The 18,263-nt window shown below is 38.6% G+C and overlaps 1 protein-coding gene across 1 annotated transcript in view; it reads right to left on the bottom strand.

Annotated features, from left to right (window-relative positions):
* LOC150091114 (propionyl-CoA carboxylase alpha chain, mitochondrial-like) overlaps window positions 1-18,263 on the bottom strand; it is a 1,103,107-nt gene that overhangs the window by 673,654 nt on the left and 411,190 nt on the right. The window contains exon 8 of the mRNA XM_090381963.1: window positions 2,785-2,863. Within this exon, the coding sequence (XP_090238089.1) occupies window positions 2,785-2,863 (79 nt within the window). The remainder of the gene's footprint in view (window positions 1-2,784; window positions 2,864-18,263) is intronic.

Raw genomic sequence — 18,263 nt, 5'->3', positions numbered from 1 at the left:
ACATATGGGAGAGAAGAAAAATGCATGGGATACATACAAATTAACACGTGACGCAGAAGCCTATAATAGATACAAGTTGATCTGTAACCAAGTTACAAAGGAGGTTAGGCAGGCGAAGGCAAATTACGAGAAATCTTTGGCAAGAGATGCAAAGAAAAACAGCAAAGAGTTCTTTACTTATGTAAACTCTAGAAGGAAGGGGATGAATCAGATTGGTCCACTTGATATCGATGGGTAAATTTTTGATGATCCTGCTCAGGTAACTAACAAACTAAATGAATATTTTGCATCGACATTCACATATGAGGAGTTATTCAGCGAGGGGAATGCCAGAGGTGTATTCAACTCTGGCAGTAAGCTAGAGAATCTTGTAATAACTGAGAGTAAAGTGGAGGAGAAATTGTTGAAAATAAATACAAGAAAGGCACCCAGGGTGGATGGGATCTATCCAGTTATATTAAAGGAGGCAGCAAAGGAAGTAAGCAAATCCTTAGCCATAATTATGAGAGCTTCCTTAGACTCAGGGGAGGTATCCATAGACTGGAGATGTGCAAATGTGACCCCAATTCACAAAGGAGGATCAAAGGGCAACACAAGTAATTACACCTATTAGTTTAACTTCTGTTCCAGGAAAATTAATGGAGGCACCGGTTAAAGAAGCACTGCAGGATCATCTAGACAAGACTTCAGTTATAGCTCAGACACAGCATGGTTTTGTTAAGGGGAAGTCTTGCCTGACCAATTTGATTGGATACTATGATGCAATCACAAAAGAACTGGATGCAGAGAATAATTTTGATATTATATACTTGGATCTTAGAAAGGCTTTTGATACTGTTTCACATGGAAGACTGCTGCACAAATTGGAGCAGTGTGGCATTGGAGGCAAACTGCTGCTATGGATAAAGGGGTGGTTGAGAGGGAGATGACGGAGAGTGGTAATCAATGGACACTGCTCATCGTGGACTAATGTTATTAGTGGAGTCCCTCAGGGTTCAGTATTGGGTCCATTATTGTTTTCTGTATTTATAAATGATATTGATGGTGGTATATCAAGCTTAATGTCCAAGTTTGCAGACAATACGAAGGTTGGCAGGGTTGTCAAGGACACTACTGACACTATGCTACTGCAACAGGATCTGGAAAGGTTGAGCAGATGGGCTGAGAGGTGGCAAATGAAGTTTAACATTGACAAATGTAAAGTACTACATATGGGAAACAGCAACCCCAGAGCAACATATCAACTCTGTGTTACTATACTGGCAGTGGTAGAGAATGAAAGGGACCTGGGGGGTGGTTGTGCAGGCAGATATGAAGTTCTCTGAGTAGTGCAGACGGGCTGCAAGAGTAGCTCATGGAGTATTGTCAATGATATACAGGAATTTTTCCAGCAGGGATAAGGAGGTGATTATTCCCTTGTATAAGGCAATGGTCAGGCCACACCTAGAGTACTGTATACAGGTCTGGAGGCCTCATTCAAGAAGGATGTAGAGATGCTGGAACGAGTACAGAGAAGGGCAACAAGATTAGTGAATGGAACTAAGGGGTGCTCTTACGAAGAAAGGCTTAAGTTTTGCAAATTACAGTGTCTGGAGACTAGGCACCAGCAAGGTGATCTGATAGAGGTGTATAAAGCCTTGAATGGTTTGAGCATGCTGAATGCTGATGGGATTCTTCCTCTTGCTCAGAATAATCACCTGAGAGGGCATAAATTCAAATTGAGGAAAGACAGATGTACGATAGATGTGAGGAAATTTGCCTTTAGCCAGCGGGCGTGTGGTTGGTTGGTGGAACCGACTTCCATCCCTTGTCGTGGAAGTTGATAGCCTAAATAAGTTTAAGGCTCAGCTGGACAGGTATTTCGAATGAACAGAGGGGTAAAGTGGAAGTGGGTATTTTTTATTTATTTATTTTATTTTATTTATTTATTTATTTATTTTTTTTTTTTTGGCTGATGCTGCATAAGCTTGCTTTCTTGCATCAAATGCCTCTACTAATACTAATGCTAATAGAACGGCAATGAGGTCGTTGCGTGCAACAAGGGGTTGCCATTACCAAGAAATGCTTAAGTTCTGCATTTTATAGCTTCTGGAGACTAGGCACTTGCGATGTTATCTGATTGAGGTGTATACGGCCTTTAATTGTTTGAGCAAGCTCAATGCTGATGGAATTCTTACTTTTGCTCAGACTACTCACCTGAGGGAACACATGTTGTTACTGTTGTTATTAGAGGTTTTACGGCACTACAGCCACTAACGGTCATTATGTGTTAGAGGGGACATAAATTCAAATTGAGGAAAGAAAATTATTATTATTATTATTATTAGCCATATGGTTGAAGGAAGCCTGAAAATTATGCTCCACCAGCCAAAAAAAAAATTCTGAATTACCCCGAGAGAGAGAGAGAAGTAGAACGGAATCACCAAAAAAGAGAAGAATGATGATATCCAGCTGGGGATCCTGGGTGTACCAAGCCCATACTCACCAGATGTGGGCCCCTGAGGAACTGTAGAATAGATGTGCAGAAATTTGCCTTTAGCCAACAGGTGTTTGATAGTTTGAACAAACTTCCATCTGTTGTAGTGTAGGTCATCAGCTTAAATAAGTTCAAGGCAGAACTAGACAAACATTTAGAGTGAATTGATGGGTGAAATGGGAGGTTTTTTTTTGGTTTTTTTTTTTTGGCTGATGATATATAAGCTTGCTTTCTTGCATCATATGCTTCTACTAATGCTAATACTAACTTGTTATATTTTTATCAAATATAAAACATAATAAACTTACAAAGCATCTTCATCACACCAAGCAATTCTCATTCCCTTTCCACCACCTCCTGCAGAAGCTTTTATCATTACAGGATAACCTATGCAAAGTTATTTTTAAAATATTACACAACTGTATATTCTGATTGTTCAATCAGAAATAGTTCAAAATTCAAGTTTAAAAAAAATATATATGAATAAACTGCATAATACAGAAAACCCCCAATTATCTACTTTTCAAGAATCTTTTATTCTCTCAATTTTTATTATTTCATGAATTTGTTAAGAGTTATGATACAGCATTACCAATAAACTGAACTAATATTCCTGCTTTAATGTCTTTCTGGCTGTCCCCCAGTTCTATGTTTCCATCTTGCAAATCATATTAAGATTTTTCTAGTTTTTCTTTTTTCTAATTATCATTAATTACAATTGTTATTTTAAAAACTGTAGGTTTCTGAAATCTTACACTGCCCAAACTACTTATGATTTCTCTCTCACTCAGACTATTTACAGTTTCTTCCAATCTGTCCACGTGCAAATGATCACGATGCATGCAATTGTTACAATTCATGTACATCATAAAATAAAATAATATAAATTTAGTTTCCATCTTGTAACTTCCTCTCATCCTAGCTGCCATCCTATAGCGCATACAGATTTTTTTTTATTCATAATGGAGGTAAATTGTGTTTCACTGTCATTCTCCTATCAAACTCTGAAAATGAGACAAGCAGTACTAAATGTTTGTTTTCTTTGTGTTACAAATGGCCATAAGTTATAATCTCAGGTCAAACATGTTTTATCAAAAAAAATTAAATAAATATAATAAGGTAATTTTGGATTATCCACATTTCTTCTCCCTGCTATTACACTGGATAATTTGGAACTTACTGTAGTTCTTAAATGGAAACAATACGATAGATATTGACAAAACTATCGGTCCATGGCATGAGATTCAAAAGTTTATCCCCTTCGAAATAATTGCATTAGGCTTGCACACAGTTCCATTTGTTTCTTCCAAGCACAGAATGGAAGTCATCTTCTGTAAGCCCTTTTAACACTTCAGTCATTTTTTATCTGAATGTCTTTACTGAACTTAAAATGGGTTCCCTTAAGCACACTTTTTATTTGAGGGAAAAGAAAAAATGTCACACGGGGCTATAGCCTGGAAAGCAGGGTGCATGTTCACACATGAGGATTGGTTTTTTGGCCAGAAACTGTGAATAGAGAGTGCACTGTACACTGAAGTACTATTTTGATGGGGCATCTGACCACCCTTGCACAATTCATGTCTCTTTCTTCAAATTTTTCTATGCAGTCTTGTCAGAACTTCAATGTAGTATGTTTGATTGACAGTCTGCTTTGGTGATATGTATTCAGCATTATAATTCCATTAATATCTAAGTAAACAAGAAGCATCGTTTTCAGTTTTCATTTTGACATTTTTACTTTTTTTTTGTCTGGGGGATTGTTTTGTCTTCCACTGCACTGGCTGCCTTTTATTTTCTGAGTCATCTTGGAACAGCCAACTTTCATTGCAAGTAATTACAGTACTCAGAAAGTCTGGAACTTCAATTTTTATTTAAAAACATCTTCACAAACATTGATTCTTCTTAATCTTTGATCTTCATTCAAAATTTTTGGCATAATCTTGGTACACATGCACTTTTATCATGCTTCATTTTCAGTTAAAATTTGTTTAACTGTTTCTTTATCCATACTGAGGTCTGACGCAACGATTCTAATGCTTAAAAGACATTCACTTCTAATCAATGTCCTTCCCTGTCCAGATTTTTTTATCTGTTTTCACAGATACTAGTTGTTCATAGCCTTCCACATTCTTTCTTTCTTCCTTCTAAAAATCGTTTGTGCCATTCAAGCACACAAGCTCTTAATCTTCAATAATATTGACATAATAATTCATAACTTTCTGTTAGCATTTTCTTAAGTTTTGTTAAAAATTTGAGGTTGACTCATTATTCAATTCTTTTGTCTGTCTTTTTCCTGGAAAACTGCACTGTAACGAAAACCTGTTTCACTGCAAAGTGAATGAGTGATTGGAACGTGACTTGGCAGACAAATAGGAAAAGGTTTGAGGTAACCTTCTGTGCCTTTGTTTCACAGGCAGTGCTTGATGTGTAATGGCTGCAGCACAGTCTCATTATTTAATTGCCATAACTTGTATTTAGATCTTCAACCACTGTAGGAAGATTATACATTATTCTGTTCAAGCTTCAAGACAAGGACATCTTATCACAATTAATGCTATCATTTACTTTGTGAAACTCTCATGAGCATCACATCATCGTCTGTCATTTGTTTCGGGTTCAAGGGCAGCATGGGCATATCTGCCTAATCTATGGTGAAGAGTAACATGCGGTTTTTGTCAAAGGTTTGTGATCAGGAGATAGTGTGTTATAACATCATGTCTGTTTTAGGCAGGTAACATTTTTTATGATGTTATTGTTGTGTAATTCTTGTGGAAAATTAGCAAAGACAGCCTCTGTACAGGACAGTTGATAAGTATATGCTTCAACAGTCAGCTATGTTTTGCAGTGTGGCATCTTGGTGGATAAGTGGTCAAAAGTGCAGGCAAATGATTTAGGTGGATATGATCTATCCAGAGTCTAGCCAGTACAACTGCTGATTTGGTTTTCCCAACATTTTATAAAATTTTCCTGCAAGTCACTGTTTCAGAACATACTTTTAATCTGAGACTAGTGTACTGAAAGGAGAATCACTGGGGTTTGTTGCTCTGCACACTGTTTCCTAGGATCCCAATATTACCAGCGTAATACTCCAACTATTCTCATTTAAATTTTTCATGATATTCCAATAGATGTGTATAAGGCCTTGAACCCCATCAAGCTCAATGCTGATGGGGTTCTTACTCTTGCTCAGATTACAAACCTGAGAGGCATATATTCAAACTGAGTAAAGAAAGTTGTAAAATAGATGCGCAGAAGTTTGCCTTTAGTCAGTGGGTAGTTGATTGCTCGAACAAACTTCCATCTGTTGTTGTGGAAGTTGAGAGCTTAAATAAATTCAAGCCAGAACGAGACAAACATTTGGAATGAATGGATCAGTGAAATAGGAAGGTTTTTTTTTTTTTTTTGGGTGATGCTGTATAAGCTCGCTTTCTTGCATCATGTGCCTCTACTAGTGTTAATGCTAAATCTGTCTGAGTAATTAGATGTCATTCTTTTCTTCCTTTGTATAGCTTAGATTAGCATTAGCATTAGTAGAGGCATACGATGCAAGAAAGCAAGCTTATTCAGCATCAGCCCAAAAAAAAAAAAAAAAACCCTCTCCCATTTCACCCCTCCGTTCGTTCGAAATACCTGTCCAGTTGAGCTTTAAATTTGTTTAGGCTATCAACTTCAACAACAAGTGATGGAAGTCGGTTCCACCAACCAACCACCCGCTGGCCAAAGGCAAATTTCCGCACATCTATCCGACATCCGTCCTTCCTCAATTTGAATTTATGCCCTCTGAGGTGATTATTGCACTAGATTGCACTAACTCAGTCCACACATGCAACAGACAATAGCTTCACCAACATTACTCTCAGTGTTAGATCCATCGATATATACTAAAAGTGACTGTGCATGCTGCACTGTTAGTGAAGCATGTAACTATAATGAACTCAACTGGGTCTGGGTGAATTTTTTCCATGAGTTCAGAGTGATAAGTTGCAGAGGGATGTATTACATCCCGGAAGAGGTTGTACAAAGGACAGATGTTTGTAACTTACATTATAGTAAAGTTGCCAATCAGCAAATACAGAATGAAGGTGTATCCCTGTTGATGAGTTGATATAGGCTAAGCTCTAAGGATTTCCCTATTTTAACTAAAAAAATAAAAAAAAAGCTGAATCATACTTGGGCGATTTAGTTGCCCACTAAGTTTTGCTTCACTGGTTATTTAAAGAGTCTCTGATTAGATATAAAGGATGTGCAATGGCTTCAGTGTAGAGGTTCTGGATTGCTGAAACACCTATGCACGGTTTGTTATGTTTGTTATTTGGTTTTTAGGAGCATTAGCAACTAAGGCCATATTGCTCCGGGATATGCGGTGGTCATTCCTTGACCTTTCCGCATACTCCGTATTTGGTGGTGACGGGCTCGAACCCCGGTCTAATCAAGAAGCATGTGCTACGCACTGCTGCTCCTTCCCACCTGGCTACGGAGGCGCCCACCTATGCACGGTGAAGGCCAATGTTGTGGACAGAAACAAGCCATCTTAAGCAGAGGTAAAACTAAATTGTGGACCACCCCTGAGAGAGTTCCAAGTGACTATGTAATCTTAAAAAACTATACCAAACCAACTGGCAGGCCATCTAACTCCTAGAGCAGTTCTCACTTTGTACCATCTCTTCAGGCAGAGGCTTTTTCTACATCAAACATAACCATAGCAAGGTGTTATTTCCAGGGCTGTGGAGCCAGAAGAAAATTTTGCAGCTCCTTTAATTTATCAAAATCCTGATTTAGTTTTGAACTGCTGAAGTCAGCAATAATCATATCCAACTGACAAATGAAAACACTGTTAGAATGATCTTTACATTATAGGCTAAAAATATACAGTTAATTTGACCTTTAGTTTAATGAACAAAAATGAATGAATTAAAAACAATTTATTGCATTATAGGAAAAACATTGACTTATATGTGCCATATAAGTGCAAACATGCAAATTAGCTTTAATTCCCTTAAAAACTGAATTTTCATATTTTTTAATTAAGTATAGCAGTGTGTTCTTAAGAACAAAATTGCCTCAAGCAAGTCCTCTTTCACTGATGCTCTCAAATCTGATTTGATGTTTTTAAGAGCTGAAAATAAACGATCTACACTGGCTTAAGTAGTGGGCAATGCAACATCTCATTGATTTTAGAGTACTTTAATATTGGAATTAGAATTTGAATATTAGAATTAGTATTAGATGATGATGGATTGTTTTGCATTTCATCTCTTGGGGCTGGGCATTCTTGAGGGCTTTTTTTATTCTGAGTGCTATATCACATAAAGCTTCCTTTGCTTTGTTGTCTATCTGCTAATAAATATCTGTACTTGGAATCAACATAAACACCAGCTAACATTACATCATTTCCCAATAAAGCTTTTTCCCTAATTTCTATGGAGGCCATGATACCTTCAGCTATGCAAGCATATGATGAAGTGAAGACTGACCAGGAATCAAGTCTTCACCTTGAATTTTCTTTGTAGTGGTATGTGGTTGGTAAAGCAAGTCTCTGCACATGGTCCCACAATACTTCTATTAGTGTTACTTCAGGATTGGCCATGTCAATAAGGATATGGTGTACATAGTGTTTGGGGAGGAAGTGCCACAAATGGTTTTCCACAACTGCACCATAAGTACTCTCGTGAAGTATACAGTACTCCATAAAAGCCAGACAAAATTTTTTGGATGATTGTTTTCTACATCAGCATGTTCGTGAGGCAACAAGAGGGAGCAATACTTTTCATCTGATTATCAGTAGTGATTCTTCATGTATTAAGAATCTGCAGATAAATGAACCACTAGGTGGCAGTGATCACAGTGTGTTGAAGTGGGATTTACTCAAGGAGGTAACTACCATCAGAGGTAAAGGGAAAGGTTTTTGTTTTCGTAAAGGCGACTATGATGGTCTGAGACAGTATTTAAATTCTATACAGTGGGACCAACTGATGATGTTACCAACAGCAAACTCAAAATGGGAAGCATTCAAGGAACTAATCTTGGAGGCTACCAGGCTTTACATACCAACTAAGAAATATTGTTCAAGGTTTAGGCCTAAATGGTTGTCAGATGAACTAATGAGACATGTGGCAGAGAAGAAAAATGCATGGGATACATACAAATTAATGGGTGACATGGAAGCCTATGGTAGATATAAGTTGGTCTGTAACCAAGTAACAAAGGAGATTAGGCAGGCAAAGGCAGACTACGAAAATCCTTGGCAAAGGATGCAAAGAAAAACAGAAAAGAGTTCTTTACATATTTAAACTCGAGAAGGAAAGGGATGAATCAGATTGGTCCACTGGATATTGATGGTTCAACAGTTGAGGATCCTGCTCAGGTGGCTAACAACCTAAACGAGTATTTTGCATCTACATTCACGCATGAGGAGTTATTCAGAAAGGAGAATGATGTAGATAAAGTAAACATTGGCAGTGAGCTGGATGATTTTGTAATAACTGAGAGGAAAGTGGAGGAGAGATTTTGAGGATAAACATAAAAAAGGCACCTGGGGTGGATGGGATCTATCCAGTTATATTAAAGGAGGCAGCAAAGGAAGTAAGCAAACCCCTAGCCATAATTATGAGAGCTTCTCTGGACTCAGGGGAGGTACCCATAGACTGGAGATGTGCAAATGTAACCCCAATTCACAAAGGAGGATCAAAGGCTGACACAAGTAATTATAGACCTGTTAGTTTAACTTCTGTTCCAGGTAAATTAATGGACGCACTGGTTAAAGAAGCACTGCAGGATCATCTAGACAAGAATTCAGTTATAGCTCAGACGCAGCACGGTTTTGTGAAGGGCAGGTCTTGCCTGACCAATTTGATTGGATACTATGATGTAGTCACAAAAGAACTGGATGCAGGGAATAACTTTGATATTATATATTTAGATCTTAGAAAGGCTTTTCATACTGTTGCACATGGAAGACTGCTGCACAAATTGGAACAGTGTGGCATTGGAGGCAAATTGCTGCTATGGATAAGGGGATGGTTGAGTGGCAGAAGACAGAGAGTGGTAATCAATGGACACTGCTCAACGTGGACTAATGTTATTAGTGGAGTTCCTCAGGGTTCAGTGTTGGGTCCGTTGTTGTTTTCGGTGTTTATGAATGATACTGATGATGGGATATCAAGTTTAATGTCCAAGTTTGCAGATGATACAAAGGTTGGCAGGGTTGTTAAGGACACTACTGACGCTATGCTGCTGCAACAGGATCTGGAAAGGTTGAACAGATGGGCTGAGAGGTGGCAAATGAAGTTTAACATTGACAAATGTAAAGTACTACATATGGGAAACAGTAACCCCAGAGCAACGTATCAACTCTGCGGTATTACACTGACAGTGGTGGAGAATGAAAAGGACCTGGGGGTAATTGTGCAGGCAGATATGAAGCTCTCTGAGCAGTGCAGACGAGCTGCAAGAGTAGCTCATGGTGTCTTGTCAATGGTATACAGGAATTTTTCTAGCAGGGATAAGGAGGTGATTATTCCCTTGTATAAGGCAATGGTTAGGCCACATCTTGAGTACTGTATACAGGTCTGGAGGCCTCATTTCAAGAAGGATGTAGAGCTGCTGGAACGGGTACAGAGAAGGGCAACAAGATTAGTGAATGGAACAAAGGGTTGCTCTTACGAAGAAAGGCTTAAGTTTTGCAAATTACAGAGTCTGGAGACTAGACACCGGCGAGGTGATCTGATAGAGGTGTATAAGGCTTTGAATGGTTTGAGCATGCTCAATGCAAATGGGATTCTTCATCTTGCTCAGAATAATCACCTCAGATGGCATAAATTCAAATTGAGGAAGGACTGATGTCGGATAGATGTGCGAAAATTTGCCTTTGGCCAGCGGGTGGTTGGTTGGTGGAACCGACTTCCATCACTTGTTGTTGAAGTTGATAGCCTAAACAAATTTAAAGCTCAACTGGACAGGTATTTCGAATGAACGGAGGGGTGAAATGGGAGTGGTTTTTTTTTTTTTTTTTTTTTTTTGGCTGATGCTGAATAAGCTTGCTTTCTTGCATCATATGCCTCTACTAATGCTAATGCCAAAAGTATTGTGTGTGTGGTATATGAGAAATATTATGTTGAATTCTGTTATTAAATTACACTAGGGTTACCCGGTAAGCTATTACATGTTCCCTCATATGTACTATGTCTGTAAATTTCATGTATTCTCTGTTTGATTTGCCTGTTTTGCTGGACAAAAATCCCCAGTTTTCTGGGGGGGAAAGCCTTGCTATTTACGCCTGACACTGACTAACTCAGCCACAGAGTGAAAAAAGCCCATTAAAGTTCCTCGTGTCATCAACGAGATTCGAACTCTGGCCTTTCTCACCTGGTATAGGGAGGACGGTGACAATACCACTGTGCTACCCACACAGACTGGGTTCTGTTATAGGTTTCAGTTCCAGTAAGCAGTCCATCATCATATATATGCTATCCCACCTAGTAGCTTGATCCGAAATTGCTACTTTTCCAGCAAGCCATTTAACTATTACTTCTATTTTTGATTTTCTAGCAGCTAGTACAACCTGCCTCACCTTACTTACAAGGGCAGTTGCATTTTTATTTCCTAAGCCATCAAGAATTGCCAGCTGTAAAGTATGAACACGACAATGTAGGTCGCTGAACAACTCCATGTGCGAGAGGTTGAATTCTAGAGAGGTTGAAATTTCATCCATAATGTCAATTTAAATCCAGTTCTGCTTCTGCATCATCATCAGGTTCTAACTGTGGAGTCTCACCATTTGATTGATCTCTTTCACTTTCATCATCTGTTATTGAATCACCTCTCTCTTGGTCTTTATTTAACTTCTCAATGGTTTACATGATGGAGGCGCTATCAGTCACTATGCACAGTACACACTCTTTCTGTTTCAAACTCTAGCAGAGTGTCTTTCACTAGTTGATGAAGTGGCTTGTATGTTGGGCATATGTTAATCTGAAACATTAATCTTATTGGTCAAAAGTAATTTTTCTCCAAAAGTCAAAATCTCGTCTTCAGTGTCATTCACTTGGCATGTGCAAATATATTCAAATACATTAAGAAAAGCATTCAAATACATTAGACTTTGTTCATCATTGAGGGCTTCCAGACATTTGACATTTCTGAAAAAATAAAATGTGCATTATTCAAAAACCACTCTATGGTTAAAAAAAAAAACCCCCATAATAAACAAAAAGAACAGGGAAATGAAACTACACCATGAAGTAAGAAAGCATATCACATATGTGCCACCCTCTTGATTATGACTGACCAAGTTAGTTGGAGCTATGGAGCCAATTTTTTTTTTTTTTACTGGCTCCACAGCCCTGGTTACTTCCATACAAAAGCATCAAGAATGTTCACTTCTACCCAAATCAGCAAATGACGGATGGATCTACTCTCATGAAAACAACCGGCACTGGACTGAGGAGGTCATGTGGCACTAAAAAATAGGTCAACCAAGCATAAATCAATTTTTCATGACCTTACTCATGTAGCTGGTAAGAGAAACTGGCCAGTACTGCTGCAGTTTGTAGGATTTTTTTCCAGATTTTGAGAGGCCAGAACATAAACATGATACAGTTTCTCTGAGAATTCATGGGAATTGCATGTTCTGCAAATATCCAATTACAGAAAGATAAGATATGCCTTAAGAGAGCTGGTACAGTAAGTTGAGTAATCATGATGGTGTGAATTCCTGGAGTGTCTGCCACACTGAGTTGAATGGTAGCTAGCTTTTGATGCAATTCACCCAATGTAAATGAGAGGTTGTATGCAGTACTCTTCAAAGTTGAGGTAGTGTTTTTCAGTTTGAGAGTTTTACTTCTTGAGCTGGATTGAGTATGAAGACAGCTAAAATTTCTGCAAATATTCTGCATAAAATCTTTATCCCTTGGGATTTCATTACATAATTACCATGCAGTTTAAGTATGGATAAATTATATTGATTCTTGCATGTGTAAAATGCATTCATATTTTAACCCACATCATTTACATCCTTGTGCTTCTTTTGATTATGGAAGCTTTTTCAACCAGGACAACATGCCTGATCACATTTTACTTTTAAACACAATCTAGTTTGAAGTCAATACACTTTTGCTACTGATGCTGCAATGCATTGATTCCAGATGCAAAGAAAGTTTTCTCTTGGGCATCCAGTGCAATGACATCACAGTCAGTAGGTAAATCAATTGCAGTTATGGGGTGGGGGGTTCCTCTCCAGAAAAAGGAATTGACTTGGCTTTCTTTGCAGGAGAAGAGCTGTGTTTCCACTGTTTGGACTGTTTTCTTTATCTCTGGCTAAAAGTGATGGATGCATGTTTCATTCATGGTTATAAACCTTTATAAGAAATTTGCTATATCTGCTTGAAAGCGATCCAAATATTCACTTAACCTGACAACTCATCTACTACTTTGATCTACTATCAACAACTTTGGAACCCATAGTGCTGATACCTTTTTTTGCAGTTAAATCCTCTGTTACTAAAAGTATGTAGGACATATATTCAGATGAGATGTGCAAGACATTGGCAATGTGAATGATCTGGTGATGAGTAATTGAAGAGCAGTTCAGTACAAATTCTCATTTAAATTCTGCTGCCCATTTCTTAACCATGGAATAGGAAGGGTTATCTTCCCATAATGTAGTAACATCCTCATGAATTTCCTTTTGCATTAGTCCCTTTATTCACCCTAATATTGGATAATCATACGGTGACTGGTTTTGTCCATCTTTCCTCATTCGTACAACTTTGTTGACTTCAGGACCTGTGTAATTAAAAAAATATATTATTGAAACTCCATGAAACTTTGTGGGTTATTATTTGAAACATTATTATTCCCAAAATACAGAAATTTTTCACTGTGTACCACTACCCATTCATACTCAGGCTACAAATTTTTCAAACCCCCCTAGTATTTTTGTTCTGTAAAGATTTTTATGGGTTGGTCTGGGAGTGCTAGATCTGCTGCCTTTGCTATTTATCAGATATAATTCCAATTCTGAGTTTATGGAGAATATTTTGATCTTCTTTTCCTCCAACACAACCTGCTATTTGTACAGACTTCACTCAGTTTTTAAAAACACTATTTTGTAATTAGCATTAGCATTAGCATTAGTAGAGGCATTTGATGCAAGAAAGCAAGCTTATGCAGCATCAGCCAAAAAAAAAAAAAAAAACCACTCCCACTTCACCCCGCTGTTCGTTCAAAATACCTGTCCAGCTGAGCCTTAAACTTATTTAGGCTATCAACTTCCACGACAAGGGATGGAAGTCTGTTCCACCAACCAACCACTCGCTGGCTAAAGGCAAATTTCCGCACGTCTATCCTACATCTGTCTTTCCTCAATTTGAATTTATGCCCTCTCAGGTGATTATTCTTAGCGAGAGGAAGAATCCCATCAGCATTGAGCATGCTCACACCATTCAATGCTTTATACACCTCTATCAGATCACCTCGCTGGTGCCTAGTCTCCAGACACTGTAATTTGCAAATCTTAAGCCTTTCTTCGTAAGAGCACCCCTTTGTTCCATTCACTAATCTTGTTGCCCTTCTCTGTACTCGTTCCAGCAGCTCTACATCCTTCTTGAAATGAGGCCTCCAGGCCTGTATACAGTACCCTAGGTGTGGCCTGACCATTGCCTTATACAAGGGAATAATCACCTCCTTATCCCTGCTAGAAAAATTCCTATATATCATTGACAATACACCATGAGCTACTCTTGCAGCCCGTCTGCACTGCTCAGAGAACTTCATATCTGCCTGCACAACCACCCCCAGGTCCCTTTCATTCTCTACCACTGTCAGTGTAATACCACAGAGTTGATACGTTGCTCTGGGGTTGCTGTTTCCTATGTGTAGTACTTTACATTTGTCAATGTTAAACTTCATTTGCCACCTCTCAGCCCATCTGCTCAACCTTTCCAGATCCTGTTGCAGCAGCATAGTGTCAGTAGTGTCCTTGACAACCCTGCCTACCTTTGTATCGTCTGCAAACTTCGACATTAAGCTTGATATACCATCATGAATATCATTTATGAATACAGAAAACAATAATGGACCCAACACTGAGCCCTGAGGGACTCCACTAATAACATTAGTCCACGACGAGCAGTGTCCATTGATTACCACTCTCTGTCTTCTCCCCCTCAGCCACCCCTTTACCCACAGCAGCAATTTGCCTCCAATGTTACACTGCTCCAATTTGTGCAGCAGTCTTCCATGTGCAACAGTATCAAAAGCCTTTCTAAGATCCAAGTATATAATATCAAAGTTATTCCCTGCATCCAGTTCCTTTGTGACTGCATCATAGTATCCAATCAAATTGGTCAGGCAAGACTTCCCCTTAACAAAACCATGCTGTGTCCGAGCTATAACTGAAGTCTTGTCTAAATGATCCTGCAGTGCTTCTTTAACTAGTGCCTCCATTAATTTTCCTGGAACAGAAGTTAAACTCACAGGTCTATAATTGCTTGTGTCAGCTTTTGATCCTCCTTTGTGAATTGGGGTCACATTTGCACATCTCCAGTCTATGGGTACCTCCCCTGAGTCCAAGGAAGCTCTCATAATTATGGCTAAGGGTTTGCTTACTTCCTTTGCTGCCTCCTTTAATATAACTGGTTAGATCCCATCCACCCCAGGTGCCTTTCTTGTGTTTATCTTCAACAATTTCTCCTCCACTTTACTCTCAGTTATTACAAGATTCTCTAGCTTACTGCTAGAGTTGAATACACCTCTGGCATTCCCCTCGATAAATAACTCCTCATGTGTGAATGTCGATGCAAAATATTCATTTAGTTTGTTAGCTACCTGAGCAGGATCATCAACAGTTGACCCATCGATATCAAGTGGACCAATCTGATTCATCCCCTTCCTTCTAGAGTTTACATAAGTAAAGAACTCTTTGCTGTTTTTCTTTGCATCCCTTGCCAAAGATTTCTCGTAATCTGCCTTCGCCTGCCTAACCTCCTTTGTAACTTGGTTACAGATCAACTTGTATCTATCATAGGCTTCTGTGTCATGTGTTAATTTGTATGTATCCCATGCATGTTTCTTCTCTGCCATATGCCTCATCAGTTCATCTGACATCCATTTAGGCCTAAACCGTGAACAATATTTCTTAGTTGGTATGTAAAGTCTAGTAGCTTCCAAGATAAGTTCTTTGAATGCTTCCCATTTTGCATTTACTGTTGGTAACATCATCAGTTGGTCCCACTGTATAGAATTTAAATACTGTCTCAGTCCATCGTAGTCGCCTTTACGAAAGCAATAACCCTTCCCTTTACCCCTAATGGTAGTTACCTCTTTGAGTAAATCCCACTTAACCTCCTAGAGTAAATCCCTCTTTGAGTAAATCCCACTAATTTGGTCAGTAGGGGGTAGAGACTCTACTGATGTGGTTGTTTTGTGCAATTCTTTGATGACATCAAAGCACTTTAGTATACTGTACAGGTTACTTAACTTATATGGGCAGAAATATACAGCTCTCATTTTGTTTCTAAGGGGTTAAGGAATTGTTTTGTTCTGTTTTACCTTTTTTTTTTTTTTGGAAGATCAGTTTCTTGCATCCATCCATCTCCCTATTCGGTAAACAGAGTTAAATGTGAACATATGGGTACAATTTATCTCAAATTTGACAAAAATGCAAACTGTGTGTGGTAATGCAAAACTAGACAGTGTAATATGTATCACTGCATTTAGAAATCTGTTTTCTTATTGTAGTACAGTCAATTAATCAATTAAATTTGTTAATCAATTAAATTGCACAGCATCATATCCCAAACAAGATCACCAAAGCAACGAGAATAAAGTAGCCGGAGTGCTGTCGCTCAAGGAAGAACCAAAGGGGGCGATTCTCCAATGAATCACAGTCTAAAAAACCGTGCGACTTGAGAAATGTTTGCGGACATTTCTGGAAGAGGACATGATCTAGCCAAGGAGGATTTTATGTGTGTGTGCTAGGTGCAGAGAGTATAAAGAAATTAGGTGCCAACCCAGCATTCAGAAAGGCATCTATGGGATTTTGAAGAGAAGGGCAGATGCGCTCGAAGGAATTAAATTGGGAGCACATTAAGTTCTCAACTGCCCAATTCAACACCAGAGTTCACTCTTGTGCATCATGCAATGCAGCAGCAATCTTCTAAGGCAGAAGATTCTGCCTTGAAGATTGCTGCTGCATTGCAGAAGCTTTCCAGTTTCTCTGATAATCTTCATTATCAGAGAAACAGGAAATATATTGCACAAGAAGGAAAAGGACCAGGATATGTCTGTCGAGGGCAAAAGTTGATGCTGTTGTAGAACACATCTTTTAAGGGCACAAAATGTGATATTGTTGTACACGTTGGCACTAATGACATCCAGAGTAGGAGATCTGGGGACTTACTTTAAAAGGTTAAAAAAAAGTCGTGAGTTAGGATTAAATTTGAAAAAGTCTTCAATTCTACCCATACACAATAGGAGGAAGTATATGATGACATCCCTCTCAATCAATTTGCACTGGAGAAGGCTCATGGGGTAGATTTTTTTTTTTTTCATCATGGTCTGTGCTTGATAAAGGAGAGACTGCTTCTGCAGGGTTAGGATATGATTAAATAGAAGTGTGCAAGGATGCTATTGAGGGAAAGATAACTTGGGTAAGAAAACTGCTAGCATGGGGGTGGGATTCCGAAACTACTATATTAACAGTAGCCAAAGGAAGAGGTGAAAGTGATTGTTGCAGTGCTTCTATTAGAATGAGCAGCAAACTAGAAAGCAAGTTGCTGGAGATTTCAAGAAATGCTGGGAATCATGACTAACATGTAAATACATCGACAGTGTGAGGGTAACTAAGAGTAAGAACAGGTGCATGTATACTTGCATATACACCAATCATAGGAGCATAGTAAGTAAATTGCATGATTTTCAAGTGCTGCTCAAGGTATCAAAAGTGTATACAGTTGGGATATCAGAGACATGGTGTCTCACATATATAAAGAATGCAGAATTAGAATTTGGGAAGTACAATGAACACAAAAAGAAACAACGAGATAAGAAGGGAGCAGGGTTATTCTGTTAGTTAAGAAATACATAAAATCTAAGGCAGTGGATCCAGTTGACATACGTGGACAGAGCAATGTTCAGTTAGTTTGGTGTGAAATAAGCACTTGGAAAGTAAAAATGAGAGTAAGAGCGTGTTAGCGTTAGAATTAGTAGAGGCATATGATGCAAAAAAGCAAGCTTATACAGCATCAGCCAAAAAAAAAAACACTTCCATTTCAGCCCACTGTTCGTTCGAAATACCTGTCCAGCTGAGCCTTAAATTTATTTGGGCTATCAACTTCCACAACAACGGATGGAAGTCTGTTCCACCAACCAACTACCCACTGGCTAAAGGCAAATTTCTACACATCTATACTACATCTGTCTTTCCTCAATCTGAATTTATGCCCTCTCAGGTGATTATTCTGAACAAGAGGAAGAATCCAATCTGCATTGAACATGCTCAAACCATTCAAGGCTTTATACACCTCTATCAGATCACCTCGCCAGTGCCTAGTCTCCAGACACTGTAATTTGCAAAATTTAAGCCTTTCTTCACAAGAACAACCTTTGATTCATTCACTAATCTTGTTGCCCTTCTCTGTACTCGTTCCAGCAGCTCTACATACTTCTTGAAATGAGGTCTCCAGACCTGTATACAGCACTCAAGGTGAGGCCTGATCACTGCTTTATACAAGGGAATAATCACTTCCTTATCCCTGCTAGAAATATTCCTGTATATCATTGACAAGGC

This window comes from Mastigoproctus giganteus, chromosome 1, assembly GCF_048544385.1.
Source record: "Mastigoproctus giganteus isolate SK-2022 chromosome 1, ASM4854438v1, whole genome shotgun sequence".
Lineage (NCBI taxonomy): Eukaryota > Metazoa > Arthropoda > Arachnida > Uropygi > Thelyphonidae > Mastigoproctus > Mastigoproctus giganteus.
The sequence above is the reverse complement of the archived record's forward strand: the minus strand, read 5'-3'. Positions and strand labels throughout refer to the sequence as shown.